This window comes from Natrix helvetica (genome assembly GCF_964273705.1).
Source record: "Natrix helvetica genome assembly, chromosome: 7".
NCBI lineage: Eukaryota > Metazoa > Chordata > Lepidosauria > Squamata > Natricidae > Natrix > Natrix helvetica.
In genome coordinates, this window is record NC_138558.1 from 63695895 (window position 1) to 63717035 (window position 21141).

At 41.3% G+C, this 21141-nt stretch overlaps 2 protein-coding genes across 10 annotated transcripts in view; both read right to left on the reverse strand.

Annotated features, from left to right (window-relative positions):
- CEP135 (centrosomal protein 135) overlaps positions 1-7441 on the reverse strand; it is a 40810-nt gene extending 33369 nt beyond the window's left edge. For 3 of the 5 annotated variants that reach the window (XM_081960147.1, XM_081960146.1, XM_081960149.1), the window contains exons 1-5: positions 7119-7440; positions 5374-5498; positions 4869-5059; positions 2418-2585; positions 307-448 (exon numbers count right to left, since the gene is read on the reverse strand). In XM_081960147.1, coding sequence (XP_081816273.1) covers positions 307-448; positions 2418-2585; positions 4869-5059; positions 5374-5486 — 614 coding nt within the window. In that variant the 5' untranslated portion in view covers positions 5487-5498; positions 7119-7440. Of the gene's footprint in view, positions 1-306; positions 449-2417; positions 2586-4868; positions 5060-5373; positions 5499-6900; positions 6936-7118 lie in introns of those variants that run through there. The other 2 variants (XM_081960150.1, XM_081960148.1) reach the window with 2 other exon arrangements.
- A 3288-nt stretch (positions 7442-10729) lies between these two features.
- Positions 10730-21141, reverse strand: part of EXOC1 (exocyst complex component 1) — a 44981-nt gene continuing 34569 nt past the window's right edge. For 4 of the 5 annotated variants that reach the window (XM_081959446.1, XM_081959445.1, XM_081959444.1 and 1 more), the window contains 5 exons: positions 19969-20197; positions 18930-19113; positions 17339-17538; positions 13875-14069; positions 10730-12453 (listed from right to left, as the gene is read on the reverse strand). In XM_081959446.1, coding sequence (XP_081815572.1) covers positions 12301-12453; positions 13875-14069; positions 17339-17538; positions 18930-19113; positions 19969-20197 — 961 coding nt within the window. In that variant the 3' untranslated portion in view covers positions 10730-12300. The remainder of the gene's footprint in view (positions 12454-13874; positions 14070-17338; positions 17539-18929; positions 19114-19968; positions 20198-21141) is intronic. The other variant, XR_014175882.1, reaches the window with a different exon arrangement.

Below are 21141 nucleotides of genomic sequence, written 5' to 3' on the forward strand. Positions count from 1 at the left end.
TCCCACCCCTGGCTGGCCCCTCCTAGGAGTCTCCACGCGGCCCATTTTGGATGCGAGGTAAGTGCAGGGCCTGTGCCCAGGATCAGGGAGGGGGAGAAACAGACCTTCCAAAAGGCCTCCGGAGTCCGTGGGAGGTGAAAATCCCCCCACCCGCCGTGGTGCAAGAGGCCAACTAGGCCACACCGACCCAGCAACTGGGCAGAGAACCCGTTGCTGAAATTGTTGAAGCCCCACCCCTGACCCCATCCACCCCTAATATTCCTAATGATTGAAATGGCCCTTGAAATATTGCTAAAGTTTAATCACCTGTTGTCAGCCACTTGAAGAAGATCTGCAACATATGGGTCATTTGGTTGAGGAACTGGATAGGTGCCAATCCCTGAAGGCGGAACTGGCTGATCTATTTGCATACGCTGACGTCGAAATGGAATACTTCGTTTCTTACCACCTTCAAAGATAAATGAGTTTTACTAGAACTCTGGTCATGTCTTTTCATACATAATTCATATATAAAGTGGAAATTATAGGGTTTCATATTTTTGAAGTAAAACTATTTATCAGCAACACTTTAAATAAGATCTTTTTGTGATTATGTGAACAGTAGATAATACATTTATTCATGTGCTAATTAAAAATCTGTAACATAAATAATCTTTGCGTTGCAATAAAAAATTATGCACGATTAAGAAACACCGAGGACATACAAATACATAAAATAGTGACAAAACAAACTGCAGTCTTGATGCGTCTCCCAGGACCTGTTTTGTAGACATCAGAGTTCTTTTCTGTACTTTTTCAGATGGATGAAGCCCTGCTTTTGATTCATCATGGGTGGTGATGAAGGATGATTTTAAAGAGTAAAGTGAGTATCTTAAACCTTGCTAGTGGTTAAGGCATCATTTCACCATTTAAATATCCCAAACTTGGGAGAATTTTAAGTACAAGACGTAAGGCACCACTTCACCCCCTAAATCACCCCCTCCCAAAGACTCGCATTTTGCCCCTACTTTTCATGCTGCAATAGAGTTTTTGTGCATCGTGCAGACCAGAGGCCACAGGACAGGGGTGAAATAAATTTATCTTCGCTACCGGTTCACAAATGTGAGGTGCATGCACCACCTCCACGCATGTGCAGGACCTTCCAAGCATGCGTAGAGCGTCAAAAACAGAACGTGATGAGATCTAGGCAGGTGGGCAGAGCCTCTCGCTGCCACCGCTACTGGTTTGCCCAAACTGGATAGAACCAGCTGAATTGCACCACTGCCACAGGGGTGGCGCAGGCTCTAGAAAGCCCAGTGAAAATCAAGGCCTAACTGCCCAAGGCCTGACAAAGTCTTCCCCATCCTCTGAAGCATCCTGGTTTCTGATTCCCTCCCTTAAGGGTCTGTGCATGACTTGAACCTCTTTTTACACCACCGTCCCTAGTCCCCATGGTCTTGGGCCTGCTTCGCATTTCACCCCAAACTCTCGTCCTACTCGACTGCCAATTGTGCTCACTGCAGCCACTCCGAAAATGGCACTTGCTTCCTGGATGGAGTCACGCGACCTAGAGACAACCGAAGGGCAGTCTGCTTTCCTTCCCACTGCAAGCTCCAGAGCTCTTCCAATGGTAAGTGTGTGATCAGTGATGAGAGTTGGGAAGGAGGATTTGAAATCCGGTGTGATGGGAAGCAGGTCCAAGGTGTGCAGGGGACCCAATTGGGGGAGCAGGAAGCAGATCCAAGGCCTGTGGACATCGGTGGGGCAGGATATGGAAGATAAGTTGGAGTGCACTGCAGCATCCCTTTGGTCAGTTGTAAGGGCAAATAATCACAAATTTTATGTTCCTGGCCAGGGGGATCCTACATCAGTTATAACTTTGAAAACAGGTTGTAAATAGCCTTTTTTGGGGTGGGGGTGTTCCATTGTAATCTCAAATGATTGCTAAACAACCAGTGATAAATCTATTACCCTGGGATTTCCTGATACTCTCATCCAAGTACTAATCAGTCCCAACCATGCTTGGTATTTTTGAGATCCACCAAAATAGGTTAGAGGTTATTCCCTGACATTTTCAAGCAAATTAGTAACTATGCGTCACTAAAATAGGTTTTAAACAGTAAAACTGAGAATTGAAGCATAAAAACAGGAAGACAGAATTTGTATCTGGTATTCCGAGAATAAAGAAAGTTTACACCTTCTTTGAAGCCTACATAGGAAATCTACTGAAGTTTTTAGAAAAACAGTGCAAGAGTCCATTGAAATACTCATTTATTGTTTTGCCCATGCTCTTCAGGATTAAGTGCTTAAACTGACACCTTGTTTCTAGAACTAAAGGATCCAGAAGTAAGCTAAAGTTATGTCAATAGTGCACAGAATTACAGTCCAATAAAAGAATCATCAGACCAGGAGGATGAGCACATAGGTTGTCACTGTACCTGGCGTCTGTACCACAGCTTGTAGATTTTTCTCTTGAAGCTGTTGAATTTTGTCAGTCTTGGCTTTGTTTTCTTTTTCCAATGACCTCATTTTATGTATATACTGATTATTCAAAAATTTCATATCTGAATTCTCATGTTCAAATTTCCTCAAAGTAGCTTTCAAATCTGTAAGGAGGAAAACAATTGGATTCCATGCTTCTGTTTTAACTGCACAAGGCTAACAGTAAGAAACGCTTCCAAAACTATTTTCTTGTACCTAGAATTATTATAAAGCTGCCAAAAAAACATGGCATCTGGGCATGATCAAAGCCAACACCAGGCAGAGCACTGAACAACTGAAAGAAGCCATGCAAGATCAGAAAATGTTTAGGAGAGAAAGAGAGCAAGAGAGAGAGAGAGAGAGAGAGAGAGAGAGCGAGAGAGAGAGAGAGAGAGAGAGAGAGAGAGAGAGAGAGAGAGAGAGAGAGCTGGTTGACAGAATCACCAAGAATTGGACATAACAGAAAGCAGCAGCGGCGCCCTCAAAATTATTACATTAACATATTTATGATTATTGATCATAATCATAGGCAACAGTATGCTGACAGAGCTCATGTATACAGTCATCACCCTTTATAACCACCAAATTCTTTGTTCCATCTGAATTTTTTTAAAAATAAAAAATGCATAGGAAGGTAGCATATTGAACAACAAAATGTCGCATGCATCTTTATTTCCAAGAAAGGCAGTGGAGCAGCACTGTTAAGGAATAAGAATGCATTTGAAACAGCCCACTTGGTGAGAAAGAAAGGAAGGAAAAGTAGAGAACTTTCACAGAGCTGTAGACCAGGTCTGTGGACCAGCATTGGGCCACAGCATGCCAGAAACTGCTTGGTTCATGCAAACAAGCGAAGGCGCATGCATGGAATGCAGGCAGCATGCAAAACCACGCCCCCTCCTGTCCATTGAAAAACCTCTCTCCACAGAACCCGGTGCCCAAAAGGTTGGGGGCCACTGCTGTAGACAATATAGAGCAGGGGTGTCCAAACTTGGGAACTTTAAGACTTGTGGACTTCAACTTCCAGAATTCCTCAGCCAGCCATGCTGGCTGGGGAATTCTGGGAGTTGAAGTCCACAAGTCTTAAAGTTCCCAAGTTTGGACACCCCTGATATAGAGAAAAGCAAAGGAATATTGCACGACCTGCTGCAATCATTTTAGCAGACCAGACTACTACAGCAGTCATTCAATGAGCCTCTCATAGAATGATTGTGATTAAGTGTATCAGGGATTAAGTGTACATGCTAGGACTCCAAAAATATTGCATGCATTATGATGCCAACATTGTTAAGCAAGAATTAAATCACTGGCATTATCAATGGTTTAATGGCAGGTATTCCTCAACTTAGTACCCATTAGAAGTTATGACAGACCCCTCAAAAGGGACTTACGACTTGGTTTCAAAGTTCTGACATCGCCTCCCCTTCTGATTGCATTTTGGACACTTGGCAACCAGCTCACATTTATGGTTGTTTGCAATGCTCCACAGTCACATGAGTACAATTTATGCCTTTTTTTTTTTTTTGCCAGAAAACAACATTTACTTCCAGCTTCCAGTCAAAACATGGAACGCTCTTAATAACCATAGCATTCGCTTAATGCCCAGGAGTTTGCTTTACAACCAACCACAAAGAAGATCATAAAGCCGGATCAAATCAAGTGAATGTCAACTTAAAACCATAGAATTGTTTCTATGGCTGTCTTGTTTAACTTCCATCCGTTTAGCCACCATTTGAAGTGTCAACGTTCAGCTTGGTGACTGGCTCGCAATAATATTGCAGCATCCCATGGTTACATAATCACCACACGAAAACTTCACTGCCAGCTTTCAACAGGCAAAATCAATGAGGAAGCCAGCAAATGGAGAGGCGACTACCTGCAAGTTGCTTGCTTAACAGCAGCAACTTAAATTGCTAGAATGGCCATCATAATTCGCCAGTCACATAACATCGTGACATATGAGATCAGTCAGCAATGGAGTTTCGGTCCAATTATTGTTGGTAAATGAGGACTACCTGTATTTACAGATACCCGATTAATGTTTAGCTCAAAAGTAGTTTCTTAAAAACTGTTTCCAGATTCCTGGTCTGACTCTGCTTGCACACAAAAAATTCAGTGGTTTCCTGATCTTTTAAATAAAACATAATTGTATAACCAGAATTTAGCCTCTACTTTCATCTTCTTCCCAAATTAATTGAAAATTGAAAAAGTAAGTGTGGTACTGCTGTTTCTCCTTTGAGCTCGAAGATATAGAAGAGGGGAATAGAGATGTTATTTATCTTTAACAAAACCCTTAGGTATAGCATCAAGATAGAAAATTTGCAGATTTAGGGACAATACTTAGTTAAAAACAGATAGCAAAGACAAACTGCAAAATCTAAGGTAGATATTTTTTAAAAAAATTGTATTACCTTTGACCTGTTCTTCCAATTGCTCTTTCAATTTCAGAACTTCTAAGTGCAATTCATTATTTTCACGTATGAGCCTAGCATTTTCTTCTCGATAAGGTTCCAGAACAACATCAAAGTTACTGCATTCTTTTTCAATTTTTCCAGCAGATAACTTCGTACTCCGGAGGCTCTCAGTTGTATGAACAAGGTCACTAAAATTAATAAAACAAATAATCAAAATATGGAATATTGAAACTGTATTTATAATTTCCCGTATTTTATTGAATCATCATAATAAACATAATAAATAATAACCATGTATTTTGATTACTAATCAATTTTAACATTTTCTTTCTCAATATGCATGCAAAACAATAGATTCATATTAATTTAGCTCTAAAAAAGATGCACAAGAAAAATCTTACATCCTTCCTGCAAAAGGGAATATTTCATGTTGCTAAATTGGGTCCTTTTCCGTAAAGAATTGCACTGATCCAAGTATTTTTTTCCATTCCCTTTTTAATACCTGAAAAGTTTTTCCACCAAAGGCAAACTTTCTACTCCCAGTGGTTGTCGATATCCCAACTGATCCAATCGTTTCCTTAAATTAACAAACTTCCGCTCTACCACTGTAGTCATTGTGAAGATTCTCTAAACAGAAAAATGGGTTCAAAAAGGGGACGAATAAATAATTAAACCTATACAAATTACCATGCACTCACATAGGACCAAATCACATGCTTGCCAGCACTGAGTGAACTCATTGCAGAGATGGGAATGGTACTCTGGCGATTCAAATAAGTAAATGAAGTCAACAGGAGAACGTGTGGATCCAAACAGAACCCAGATAAAATAAAACGACAGTCACACCTGGCTATAGTAATAGAATAGAATTCTTTATGGCTAAGTGTGATTGGACACACTTGGAATTTGTCTTTGGTGTATATGCTCTCAGTGTACATAAAAAGACAACATGCATTCAATAGATAATACTGATATCTTACTGTATTATTAGCAACAATATCATCATTCTGTTATCGTTTATTATACATAACTCAAGGCGTGAACATGCCTCTACCTACTATTTTCCGACAACAATCCTGTGAGTTCAGTTGGGTTCAGAGAAAGCAACTGGCTGAAAGTCATCCAACAGCTTTCATGGCTAAAGGAGGTCTAGAACTTGCAGTCTCCTGGTTTCTAGGCCAGCACCTTAACCACTACAAATAAACCTTGACTTACAGAAGAGATTCATATTAGTTCATCCCAAAGTCTAAATGTCTATGGCAGTGTTTCTCAACTTTGACCACTCTGAACAGTGTGGACTTCAATTCCCAGAATTCCAAACCAGCTGTGCTGCCTGGGGAATTCTGAGAGTTGAAGTCCACGCCATTTAAAGTGGCCAAGGTTGAGAAACGCTGGTCTATGGAGATTCTCAATCATCACAGTCATAGTTGTCCCAAAGGTGCTTTTTCAAGAGGCAACTGGGCTTTCTGGTTTTCCTTTTTTTTAAAGATGTTTCGCTTCTCATCCAAGAAGCTTCTGAAGACCATTCACTTCTCATCTAAGAAGTTTCTGAAAGTGTTTCGCTTCTCAATCAAGAAGCTTATTTGAAGATGTTTCGCTTCTTATCCAGGCTTCTTTGAAGACGTTTTGCTTCCCATCCAAGAAGTTTCTGAAGGCGTTTCGCTTCTCAATCAAGAAGCTTCTTTAAAGACATTTCGCTTCTCATCCAAGAAACTTCTTTGAAGACGTTTCGCTTCTCATCCAAGAAACTTCTGAAGCAGCTTCTTGGATGAGAAGCGAAAACGTCTTCAAAGAAAAAGTAAAACCAGAAAGTCCAGTTGCCTTCTGAAAAAGCATCTTTTTCATGCTAGTTACTAAAAAGAAAAGAAGCCATTTGACAAAAGCAGAAGTTCAAATGCTATTCGGCTCTTGCAAGGGAAAATAGGAGGCATGTCCTTTCTGGCTTGGATTAAGGACCAGAGTGAATAGATAACATTGCCCAAGCAAGGCATTTGCCATCCTGAGCGCCCAGGCTGCTTCTAGAAATTACCTGCCCAAAGTTATTGGAAAGCACATTATGCAATAAAGGGATTAATATAGAAGAGAAGGGGGTCAAGGTAGAAAGGAAGAGGGGAGATGAAAGGCATGAGGACTGGATAAGGAGGTTAAAGGGACGTCCTGGAGGGGAGGGTTAACAAGGTTTGAAACACCTGGCAGCCTATTTGGCTGGGGAGGGTCCCTGGGGGCGCTGGGCACAACCGCACGAACCTGCTGGGGCCTCCCCAGGCGCCCCGCTCTCAAGGCCTAACTCGCTTGGCTTGACGCCCCCCTTCGGGCGCTACTCCCAGCCGGGCGACGTCATCTTTCCGCCGTCATCTACGTCGTCATGGAAACGGGGCCCGCGCGGCCTCGTTCGGAAGCGGGAGGGCCTTCGCTGCTGTCTCCCGCGCCTCGCGCCTCATCAAGTCTCGGAGGTATGACCGGCCTTGAGTCGAGCTGCTGCCCCTTTCCTCCTCCGCCGCCGCCTCCGCCAAGCCAGCGGACGGACCAAAGGAGCCGTTTGAAAATGGCGCGCGGAGGATGGGCGACTTCCTCTTCGGGTCACCCCAGCAACCAGCGGAGCGCAAGCGTTGGAAAGCAACAGACTAGGGAAGAGGCCCGCGTCCGCACAGCGGCCCCTACTGGAGTTTGGTAGGAATGGCGCATGTCTATGGAGCTTCTCAGTCAGCTAAGGTGCTTTTTTCAAGAGGCGTTTTCCAAGCTTCTTGGATGAGAAGCGAAATGTCTTCACAAAGAAAAACCACAAAGCCCAGTTGCCTCTTGAAAAAGCACCTTTGGGAAAACCATGACCTCCACAGACATTTAGCTATGCACTTTAAAATGATCATGCTTTGACAGAGCTGAAGAAGCAGCTTCTTGGACAAGAAGCAAAACATCTTCGAACAAAAAACCAGAAAGCCCAGTTGCCTCTTGAAAAAGCACCTTTGTGTGGGAATTGGGACCTTTTTCATTGGAAGGAATACAAGGCTTTTGGTCTTCGACTCTATTGGATTACTGGCACAGCTGGATTTTTTAAAAATAATAATCATGATTTATTTGAAGCGTTTGAATAGAATAGACTAGAATAGAATTCTTTAGTGGACACACAAGGAATTTGTCTTTGGCGCATATGCTCTCAGTGTGCATGAAAAGATAAGATACATTCATCGTATCACAAGGTACAACACTTAATGATAGTCACAGGGTACAAATAAGCAATCAGGAAACAATATGAAAATAAAGCATAAGAATACAAGCAACAACATTATTTCTTGCCTAGGAAATGTTATTTGCATCTAAATGTTCTTTGCATATAAATCTACGTATCCAAGGGTAGATGATGCATTCATTCATTCCTTAACTTTTCTAATTGGTTCACTGTCTCCTGTTAAATTTCACGCAGCATTAAAGGGAACCAGAATATGACAAGTGGATTTTATCACCAAGGATATGAAAAGAACCATAGAGGTGGGGTGTTGTTTTTGTTTCTGTTAGCCATTTCTCTTCATCTGATCATGTAATGACCAGACCTCTCGTTACCTTTGAAAACATTAAGCAATTCAGTGCTGTTCTGTAGAGGAAGCGTTGTGTCTGACTAGTATCATTCAGTCTTGCTCATTCAGGGCTCGCCTGATTTTCACTTCCCCATTCTGCGCTCCTATGCTGAAAAGGGTCCATGGCCTTCAGCAGTTCATGGGAAACCCAAGAGTTTTGTCCAGAATCTTCATGCACTGCAACCACCTTGGTGACCAGGTAGCTGGCCTTGGCTGATTTGGGAACCAGCTCATTGCCCGGGGATGCGTTGTCCTGGAGGGGATAAAGGAAGAAAGGAGTGTTGTCATTTTTCATCAATGATGTGGATTCGGACAATCACTTCGGAGCTCAGGGAAGGAAAAAACTCCATCAGATGCTCTCACAGTAACACTGCTCATAGTCCAGGGATCGGAGGGCAGACATGTTTTCAGTTTCAGAGTTGAGATGAAAGTGGGCACGAGGCCATCACCTTTCCCAGGCAAAAAAAGTGAGGAAGTCACTTTACCATTCAGTTTTGTGTCCAGATCCACACCATGGACTGAGCCAGTGAGCAAGCCTGGTGTTAAGGTAATGATGATTTAATAGCTGACCAGCTGCTGTAAGGCTGTAAACCGAGATGAGGAAATGAGAATGAGTCAGCAGGGTTTATGACACTTTAAGAAGCTGTCTATTATAAGGGAGGCCATGTGAGGGCGTCTCTCTCAGTGTGTGCTTCTGTGTTATAGTTGAAGATTGATTGATTTCCTGGTTTTGCCTAGTATGTGTATGTATGTATGTATGTAGGTAGGTAGGTAGGTAGGTAGGTAGGTAGGTAGGTAGGTAGGTAGGTAGGTAGATAGATAGATAGATAGATAGATAGATAGATAGATAGATAGATAGATAGATAGATAGATAGATAATGATAGATAGATAGATGATAGATGATGATAGATGATAGATAGATATAGATATATAGATATGTATTTGTGTTACAACCCCTGGTATGCCCAAATATGGGAGGGAGCTCACTACTACCCCTTTCTGTCCTTCGGCTCATTACAGAAGACCATGCAGGCAGAAAACCATATTTTTATTTTTAATGTTGCCTTTTTATATTTTTGTTGTATTTGTGCTAAATAAATAAATAAAGGGAGACTAGTATAGATCTATTTCAAGCTATTTAGCTCTCATCAGCTAGCCAGGTTCAAATCCCAGTAAGGGTATGGCTAGCTGATGAGAGCTAAATAGCTTGAAATAGATCTATACTAGTCTCCTTTATTTATTTATCAGCACAAATACAACACATATATAGATATAGATATATAGATAGATAGTATGCCTTGTATATAAACCACTGTTTTAAATAACAAAACCTCTGTATGTATTTTGCTCCTGGGTTGTCTCAAAATAGTAGTCACACTGTGCACACTTGACACCTGGAATATTATTTGGCCTGAAATCTTGGCTTCAGTACATGTCATAATAGAAAACATAGGCACCCAGAATTCCAAGTGCATCTAAAATCAAAATTATTTTGTAAATCTTGACTGATGAGCAGGTAGTTCTACATTAAAAAAACCCCACCTCCCTTGTGTGCTGCCTTCTTGACTTTTCAGGTACAGGTAGAAATTTGAGGGTATCTTTTTGACAACATGGCCAGTCTCTAGATTCCCATTGAATCAACCATCTATCCTTGCAATAGAGCAGACCCAATTGTGATTGTTACTAATTTCCTAAGAATGCTTCAGGGGTACCTATGCAGAATCCAGAACAGAAGCCATCTGGGATTTATTTGATTCAGACTCTCCTCTGAAATATTGAAAATCAGGATCATTAGTGTTTGAGGAGTGTGCCTACTCCGTTCCAGTAGGCTAACCTTTTTTGAAAAAGATACGTAAAGCATATTTGACAAATGTGACACTTTAAAGTTTGGCAAGTGCCAAGATTCTGGATAGTTAGATATAACAGAATTTCTTGATGGGTATCAGGATCTTCCCAATCATGTAAGAAATTGTCTTTTTAAGCTGACTGACACATTATTGCTTCTTTTGATTCCCAAGCTGAAGTATCAAGGAAATGAAATTTCTTAAGATTCTCCTTTGTTTCTATTCATTACCAATATTGCATTGCACTTATTAAAAATAAATATGAGAATCCCCTATCATTCTACATCAGTTTAATGAAAACTGGGGGGTTGTTGTTGGTTTTTTTGGGGGGGCAAATGCAATTGCTTTTTATGATACTTTAATGGCATTACAACATGTGCTATTTAGCATATTAAATATATCAACAGTTTTGTAAAGGCAGGACAAATAGATACAGTGTCATCGGTATGATAAACATTTATTCACATTTCATTCTCCAACACACTTTCTCCTTTTCACTTGAATCAGGAAAGGCTGTACAAGTATTTGACATTTGCCTGGATACAGAATGGTCTGAGGACCAACAAACTGAAGTTACACAACTAAAATAAAATATAAACAAATGGTTCTTAGGCCTAAGAATGAGAAAAGTACATATTGAGTTCCTGGGGGGGGGGGCAGTGGCATATGGGCTCTTCGAAAGCAAAGTACACTTTATCGTTTGTGTTTGTAGTGTGGTCAAATAGCGTGACAACTGTTACCATCACATGATAGCTTAGTTTGCTTTTTTTATATGCTTGTTGTAAAGGAGCATGGTGACAAAACAGCTTTGTGGGAAGGAACAAGTCAAACATTTCTACAATTTCCTTTTTTTGCTACTAAATAGAAAGAAGTTCTGCAAAGAGGTAGTCCCGTTTCCAGGCCATTTCCACCAGTAATAATTATAAAACCAGTAGGTGAGAAAACATAATTTCCACAGCATGTGGAATCCTCATCTACTGAAGATGTATAAAGTAGCTTGAGCGAAAACAGTGCAGTGAGGAAGAAACTGAGCTAGATAAATACATTGGCAAGTGCATTCTGTGTCACGTGAGTTAAAGATTACAATACTAGGACGTAACCTAAAAAAGACATTTTGAGTTTCAACAGTCCTTTCACAGAAGAGTAGTTATCTTGCATTTTTGTTTCTAATTACAGCCATTCAAACAGGTTTACAATTATGATGCTTAAAACTAAAAAATTCAGAATTGCCAGGGAAACCTCAATCAATGCACCGAACATTACTTCATGTACAATCACTGGCTGCTTCTTCTGGAGAAATAAAGCATTTTTTTTCCTTTGTGCCATTCTGGGGCACCACTAATAATCTCCCTCAGGAAATAAATACTTTCTTTGTAAAGAGCTTTTTTATATACTTCAAATCAAAAGAACTGCAATTACATAAACTTGTAAATTCTCAGAAACTCAGCCATTATTAATCTATATATTAACATGCACTTTCAATGGAAAGAAATACACCGGATTTTGATATAATATCTATACATTAATTTCTAAAAGTAAAGGATTAGGAAAGCAGATGAACTTAGTATAATAAATATACATTTGACATGCCACTTACATGTGAAAATGTATGTAGTTCAACACACTTTATCCAGCAATAAGGCAGTACTTCCACCTAGGCCAGGGGTGTCCAAACTTGGGAACTTTAAGACTTGTGGACTTCAACTCCCAGAATTCCCCAGCCAGCCACAAGTCTTAAAGTTCCCAAGTTTGGACACCCCTGACCTAGGCCAACTTTCCAACTGAGTGGACTAGAATTCTCAGAATTCTTAGCCAGCAGGGCCAAGAACAACCCAGCTGTGAATTCTCAGAGCTGTAATCCAATTTTATATATGACAGCAGTTAGATTGAGGAAAGCTGGCCTGCTGATATGTATGAAGATAATTAAGAACATTTGTCCATTCCTCAAAATGATGACTTCCAAAATCAACGATGCTTTCCAACAACTTCACTTCCTTTGCGCCCGGCAAATTTCAATGTGACTGTGCGATACTGGAGAAGTAATCTAAAATATCCTGAATAGTAAATTCCATAGTAATTCCAGAACCAGGGTAGCAACGTGCTATTAAGCCTTCAAAATGCTTGTATTGCCGTATGAATTCGTCTTGCATGGAATGCCACACCACCTACCAAAGGGGGAGAAAAGAGAATCTTTAATAAAAAGGAAGCTTTAATAAATAAATGAAAAGCTCCAGTCAAAACTTCCACAGGTGAAATCACATAAAATATTTTCAGTGTTATATTCCAGAAGTACCTGGGGGACGTGAATTTAATTTCATGCACTAATGCCTGAGGCATCAGTGAGTTTCCACTCAGATGCTAACCTATGTCTGAGTTGCGTGACTTAAATGATAACAGACTTACATGACCTCACAGTCCTTCCTACAAACATTTATCTCAGCATAAACTATTCATGTAGAAAGAAGAATAGTTCTCCTCCTCAGCATGCTAAAAATAATGTGTTGTACTACTATTTATTCAAATTGTCAGGGTTCCAAGTAACACCCCCAACGAAAGAAGACTCCGAGGCTTGAGTTTCCTCAAAGTTCCATTTCAATTCAATTCAATTCAATTTCAATTTTATTTGATTTATAGACCGCCCCCTCTCCCCGAAGGGACTCGGGGCGGTGTACAGGCACCACATTAAAAACCATATACAAAGAATAAATACACTTAAAATCAAATTAAACCTTAAAGCTGTACAGGATGGTAAAAATTAAAAATCACTTAAAACCAACCCCTAAAAATTTAAAAGTGCAGGATTGAGGGACTAAACTGGGATTAGGCCAGGCCAGCTAAACTAAACAGGTGGGTTTTAAGCTTCTTACGGAAGGAGCGGAGATCGGTAGTTGTTCTGATGTCAGGAGGGAGGTCATTCCAGAGGGTCGGGCCCATCACAGAGAAGGCCCTACTCCTGGGCGTCGCCCGCTTGCACTGCCTCGTGGACGGCACCCGGAGAAGTCCCTCTCTGTGAGAGCGGATCGGCCGAAGGGATGTATGGGGCAGGATACGATCCCGCAAGTACCTAGGTCCTGTGCCATGGAGCGCTTTAAAGATGATAATCAACACCTTGAAATTAATTAGAGATGTCATATTGGCACATCTGGGAAAACCCGAATCTGAAAGTTTCCAGGTTTTCTCCACCCAAAAGAAAGTTCAAGTCCCTGCCCAGCACCCACATGTCCATCCCATGGCCCAACCAGACCCCATCCCAACTGGAGATGCCTCCCAGTCCCCCCACTCCAGGTGCAGGGCAAAATGTCCTTGACTCTCTGAGAAAGGAATGTTATTTAGACTATATATAGCTCCCATACTACATACGTACAATCCCCTCTCCCATTTTCCCACAGCATTAAGTGTGGCAGGCCTGAAGGCTCAATGCAAAAGATGGTTTCCAGGCCTGACACAAGTCTTATCACTGCATACTATGTACTAAGCCAAACTAGCATAATTCAAAGTTCATTCTTGTGATACACTGTTCGGATTAAAAGACGAATTATGGAAACCATGATAGGTTTCCTTCTTTTAGCCTGCCTTCTTACATTACCTGAAGTAGGTTTTCCTCTTCACACAGATGTTTGTCCACCTTCCTATAAAGATTGTCCAATCCCTTTTTGACTTCTTTGCCAGGATACTCCTTAATAACCTTTCTTAGCTCTTGTTTACTGAAGGCCAGCTGGTAGCTCACTTCCTCTTCTCGCACACCTTGAGACACACGGGCTTCAACACCCTCGAAGAAGTGCTGCAACGAGATGCAATTCAGATCACTCCCGCGTTGACCCCGCTTCCATGCCCCAACGCTCCCAAAACGGTTGCAAGACCATTCACCTGCATCTTCCAACCTCAACTTACAACCGTTCGCTTAGTGGCCGTTCGAACTTAAAGCGGCACTGAAAAACGAGACCATTTTTCACCACTTAGGCCCGCGGCAGGGTCCTCACGGTCACATGATTCGGACACTTGGCAGCTGACTCAGATTTATGACGGTTGCAGTGTCCCGGGGTCATGGGATCGCCTTTTGCGACCTTCTGCCAAGGAAAGTCAATGGGGGAAACCGGATTCGCTTAACAACTGTGTTACTCATTTAATAACTTCACTGATCCACTTAACAGATGTGGCAAGAAAAGTCGTAAAATGGGGCAAAACTCACTTAGGAAATTTCTCACTTAGCAAGCATAAATTTTGGGCTCAATTGTGGTCATAAGTTGAGGACTACCTGTAGTATCCAGAGGAGTCTCCTGTGGATTTTACTCCTCTAATCATTGCCCATTCTAGGGGGCGGGTGCTCATCTCTGTTACAAGGCCCTAGAGCCAGTGCTGTCAGAAGACATTTCTGCACATATGTGGCCAGCATGACATCCCAGAGTGCTGTTACCTTCTCACAAAAGTGGTACCTATTTCTCTATTTGTATTTGCATGCTTTCAAACTGCTAGGTTGGCAGAAGCTGGGGAGAGGATGGGAACTCACCCCACCACATGACACTTGGATCTCGAACCTGGGCTGTTGGCTTTCCAGCCAATAAGCCCAGCATCTTACTCACTGAGCCACCATGCCACCTCTAGTGTCCAGAACTAGGAGTAAAAATTCACTCCTCTGTCCTGAGCTTCCACAGATTCTCCAGTAACAAAAATTCCGTCATTACGCTCCATGTAATAAAGTACATTTTATATTTCCTAAATGCCTAAAGTATATTTACTTAGGTATTTCCAATACCTAGGTCCAATCCAATCAATTTCTATAAGGTGAAGCTGAAAAGATGTCTAGCTATACTTTCCCAGGAAAGATCTGAAGCTTAAAAGATAGGCGGAAACTTTTGTAAATTGGGAAGGAAGTTACAGTGCTCATAAATTCTATAGAGGTTTGATTTCTGTTTCTTTTTTAATAATAAAAAGCTAGATTTGCTGCAGTTTCATCCAAGCAAGAAATATATTAGTTCTCAAAAAGAGCCAATATCATAGGACCACACATATGATGCAAATTTGTTCCATAAAGCTCACATTCACAAATGCAGAAGTTATTTCGTCTTCAGTATCCAAAAGGAAACCAATACTGTCATAACATTAAAGTAGAGGTTTGCTTTCTGTTTCTGGCATTGACTTTATTTTACCTTTGAATAGAGAGTGGGAGCCCTACTTCAGAAAGTAAATTTGATTGGCTTTAAATTGCAGAGAAACTTAATTTAAAATTACATTTAAAAAAAACCAGATATAGTTAATATGCCACAACTTAACAAATTGGCACACGTGCCAGAGGTAGCATGCAACGCCCTCTCTGATGGCATGCGGGCCATCACCTCAGTTCAGCTGTGCATGCGTGTTAGAGGTGGGTTCCTCTCGGTCCTATCCAGTACGCCAGAAGAGGTAGTGAAAATCTGGTATACCAGACTGGACCGGTAGCAATGGTGGCTTGGCCATGCCCCCGAACCTCTGTTAGAAGCTTTTTTTTAAGCCCTTTTTCCCTAACAGTTCAGGCAAGGGAAAAGAAGTTTCAAAAACTAAAAGAGAGGCGGGGGGGGGGGGTAAGAGGGAGGAAGGAAGGGGAGGAAGAAAAAAAAAAGAAAGAAAAAGAAAGAAAGAAGGAATCTCATTTTTAAACTGGGATTCACCAAAGTAGAAAAAAATGTTATTGCTTTAAATCGGAACTGAGCATGCCTGGCTGTGGAATTCTGGGAGTTGAAGTCCACAAGTCTTAATGCTGCAAACTTTAAATTCCAACCTGCTTTAAATTGAAAAAGGAAGTTTGCAAAGTGACATTCAGCAATCTGTTTCTGGGTCAACTGAACAACAAACTGGATAAAAGGTAGGATTCTTATACGGTTCTATGTTTTTGAACTTTTGGGGTTTGTGCAATATGGGCTTTGTGTTTCTAAAAGGGTTTGGATCATTCCCTGCTTGTGAAGGGAGCCAAACTTTCTATAGGCTCATTATCTCATTATCTATCTGGCAGGCATGTGGAATGAGCCTTTCTGGGAGCAATATTTTATTTTGGGGAGGATGGGGGTTTGTTGCTTCCCACAGAGGGAAGGGAGGGAGAAAGAAAGAAAGAAAGAAAGAAAGAAGGGAGGGAGGGAGGGAGGGAGGGAGTAAGTAAGTAAGGAAGGAAGGAAGGAAGGAAGGAAGGAAAGAGAAAGAAGAAAGAAAGAAAGAAAGAAAGAAAGAAAGAAAGAAAGAAAGAAAGAAAGAAAAGAAAAACAACACAGCAATTTAGGGCTAGGCGGCTACTCAGAGGTCATCTAGTCCAACCGCCTGCTGCAGCAGGAAGCCTTACATTGTCTGGATTATTTTGGTGTCTCTAACAGAGAGGAAAATTGCCAGAAAGGAGAGGGAGTGTACTAGGGCAAGGCTGCCATGCAGAGGAAGGCAGAGGTAATCCTTGACTTATGACTACAATTGAGCCCAAAATTTTGGTTGCTAAGCAAGAGCGTTGTTAAGTGAGCTTCACCACATTTTACCCAATCCATGACATCTCCTGGTGAGTGACATCAAGTTGGACTCGCCCACCCAGTCACATGACCGCTAAGCCACACCCACAAAATAGGACATGCCCACATAATAGGTAGTAAAAAATTTTGAAACCCACCACTGATGCACATGTGCCTCCCACAGGCCAGCTGGTCTTTGGGTCTCTGCCGTGCATGCGCACTGGGTGGGGCAAGTGCAAGGGGGTCACATGCACATGTATGGGGGTGCATGTAGGGGGGTTTCAGGCATGTGCGGAGACAGGGCATGTGCGGGGGCCATGCACCGGGGGTACGCAGGCATTGCATTTTGGGGGTTTGGGCCTAAGCTTTGGGCATTCGGTCTGGAAAAGGTTAGCCATCACTGATTTAGAGTTATTCAGAAGGAATACTTTATCACTTCTTCCCACTCTAAGAAACCTGCTCTTAGAAATTAGTTTCACATTATCAGAATGATTTGAAAAATGAGTATTTAATGAAGGAGAGAAAACTATATCTGTATTTTATAAATATATGTATTTTTGGAATTAAAGAATTTAAAAAAAATTCTTACATTTAATTTCTCAAGTGGCTGTCCCAAAGAGTAGATCACATATGACTGCAAGTAATCTGTGTATTGCTGTTTGCCTTCCTTTTTTTCAGCCTCTAGACAGGAGATCTTCAAACGAGAGAGCGTTGCAAAAATATGGTGAAAGTTCTCCATCATAACAACATCCCGAGGAGTCTTTTGGCTTTCATTGGCTACTTTCTCAACTACAGAAATAAAAAGAACACATCCCATTTAGACATAACCACTGTGAAATATCAAAGAGCAATGGTAACTATGCTTACTTTCTAAAGTCAGAAGATTATTGTGATACATTTGAAAATACAAGCAAAGAGTTCACTGTAAAGGACAGCGGACAACAAATTAAAAAGGTCTTAACTAGTAGTTATAAAACAGAAAGAAGATGACAGTGAAAGAAAACTAGTAAGAGAGAAAGTAACATTATATTATTATTTTAATGTACTAAAATCAGTTCTGTCTCTCATTGTTATCATCATTACATTATCTGAATCAGAAGAGACTCTTCCGTCTCTTCACACTAGCCCATGCTTTGTTTAACTATTATCGACTTTTAATGACCCTATAATCCCTTGCCGGGGTGGAGTCTGGGCAATTGAATGGAGCTGAGTGTTTACTGGCCGGATGCCCTTCCTGTCACCAATGCGGAGTTATATTCAGCAGATATATTTTCATCATGCCCAGAGAGAAAAATTCTGCCTCTACCTAGGATCAAACTCACAGATTGTGAAGCGAGAGTTCCACCTGTAGGCCACCACTCATGCTTTGTTAAACTATAACTGGTGAGAATCAACTAACTTACTACGCGATGGGTCAGGGTTTGGCCTGAACAGCATGTAAAGTCAAAATCAAGCAAACTACGTTTATAACTTAAGAGTTCCACACATTCAGTGGGCATGCCCAAATCATAATTCCTTGAAATTCCCCAGATTCAGCTAGATTATTTATTTATTTATTTATTTGACTTGTTAGCCGCTCCCTCTCCACGAAGGGACTCGGGGCGGCGTACATATATATTATGTCTTAGTTTTGCTTATTGACTGTCCCTAAAAGGTAAGTACCTCTAAATCAGAATCTGGGAATTGCCAACAGAGTTGCAAGAAATGGGATGAAATAGTAAAACACTTCATGCATGATTGATAGGTGAAATACCAGAGGTGGTATTCAGCAGATCCTGGCCAGTTCTGGAGAACCGATAGCAGAAATTTTGAGTAGTTCAGAGAACCGGTAAATACCACCTCTGACTGGCCCTGCCCCCATCTATTCTCTGCCTCCCCAGTCCCAGCTGATCGGAGGGAATGGGGATTTTGCAGTAACCTTCCCCTGGAGTGGGATGGGAATGGAGATTTTGTAGTATCCTTCCCCTGCCATGCCCACCAAGCAACGCCCACAGAACCAGTAGTAAAAAAAATTGAATCCCACCACTGATACAAACTCTCAAGTGACAAAAATGATTTGGAAGTGACTTGTAGTGCAATAATGCCTAACAAGATTCAGCAATATTAGTCCAATTCTTCAACAAAATGAGATCCTATTTATGACATAGCAGATCACTGACTTTCAGAAAAAGAGAATTTACCATTAGCAAAAACCCCGTGAATAAGTTTCAGGTAAGCTTTATCTAGATCTCCTCTGCGTTCAGCATTTCTGAATATAGATTCAGCCAAGGCTGCAAACTCTTCAAATTCAGCAACAAAAGGAAGAATTCCAACTTTGCTCTTCTTGGATATCTTTACATCTTCCATCTGCTTTATCTGATTACTCTAAAATGATATAAAAAAAAAAAAAGATTAGCCATGTTTTTAAACTTAAAACGTTTATTTCCATGCAGGTAACTGATCTCTGATAAATAAGGGTATCTCTGATCTAACGATAAAACAAAGGGAATTTAGTTACATTCGGGGGAAATAAGATTGTCAAGGCATGTTAGTATTCCCCTGCATTTGCTACACCGAAATATGAATGCACAAGATTAGATTGGGCCCATGTGTGATTGTGTATTCATTCTACAGGTTTCGTCTTTCTTCGACTTCTCATCCACATTAAATGGAGGGGAAGGGGCTCCATTTAAAGGGCTAAATATTTATACAATACTGTTACACGCTATGGTAATTGAGGCCCTTGAACTCTGGTGCTGGAGAAGACTCCTGCGAGTCCCTTGGACTGCAAGGCGATCAAACCGGTCAGTCCTAGAGGAGATCAACCCTGACTGCTCTTTAGAAGGCCAGATCCTGAAGAGGAAACTCAAATACTTTGGCCACCTAATGAGAAGGAAGGACTCCCTGGAGAAGAGCCTCATGCTGGGAAAGATTGAGGGCAAAAGAAGAAGCGGAAGACAGAGAATGAGGTGGCTGGATGGAATCACCGAAGCAGTCGGTGTGAGCTTAAATGGTCTCCAGAGGATGGTAGAGGACAGGAAGGCCTGGAGGAACGTTGTCCAAGGGGTCGCGGTGGGTCGGATACGACTTCGCAACTAACAACAACAAATGGCAATACCAAAGCACAACACAGGCCATCCCATTTTACGATCTCACTGAATCTTGGATTTTATCCTGAATCCAAACTGCATGCAACCCACCACAAATCACCTAATCATCATCAAAGTGCTTAAAACTTACAATGCATTTATCAAAGTTTCGTTTGACGGTTACTAAAACATTTCCAAGAGTTGTGCTAAGGAAGGAGGTTGGATCAACATTCTGTGCTGTCCACACGTGGTGACTCATTTTCACCAGCATATAGAGGGAATTAAAGCTGTCAATCTTGTCCCCCAGAGCAATGAGGTTATTCAGTTCTGGCTCAACACAGCGAAATATCTTTATCATCATTTGCCGGATCATGTGATTCCTGCAACAGATGGCACAGAGTATTACAAATATTAATAATACTTATAAGTATTAGGCAAAGGCTGAGATTTGACATATATTTTAAGGACATTGTTTGATTATTTTTAATTTTCTAAGTCATCGTCCATTCACAGAGCCTCATGAGGAACTCAATACTGATGCTAATCAGTATTTTTCCAACTGAGCAGTTTTAATACGTGTGGACTTCAATTATTGGAGTTCCCCAGTCAGTGCCAAGTTGGAAAGACATTAATGAAACACTACTATCATCTTAGTGGGGCGTCAAGCAGATATATGACTAGCTTCAAGTTGTTCCCAGCTTTTTTTTTAATACTCTGGAGATGATTGAGACTACAGGAGCTGTCATTTGTTCCTTCCCTGCAGCCTAGCATCTTGGGAGATAAAGAAGACCAGAAGTAGAATATGGCTTTATTTCAACACATTTGTGAGTTTAAAAGCTTCATCTAGTTCACAAAAAGCTGAAGGTACCTATTTATCTATCCAACTGAGTTGTTTTTGATTTTACAGCAATGCCTTTTACCCACCAGGATTAGGAGCTTTTGCATAACTATCATTTGCTGTGTGTAAAACTTGACCCTCTCTTTTAACAGATTTAACAGATTAACAGAATTGGAAGGGACCTTCTAGGTCCGTGATAGCAAGCCAGGGCTGGGTTCCTTCCAATTCTAACCTCTTCTATAGAAGAAGTTCCACAAATCTACAGTGCCATTTAGAACCAGTTCCAGCTCCCTCCCCCACCTGTCCGCACATCATCAAGATGAAGAGCGAGAGGAGGAATTCTGGGAGTTAAAGTCCACAAGTCTTAAAGCGATCAAGTTTGAATACCCGTGGGGTTTTTTTTCTAAAGGGTTAGGGGTGCAAGGGTCTTGTAACTTGACAGCTTTAAGACTTGCATGCTTCAAATGCCAGAGTTCCTGAGCCAAC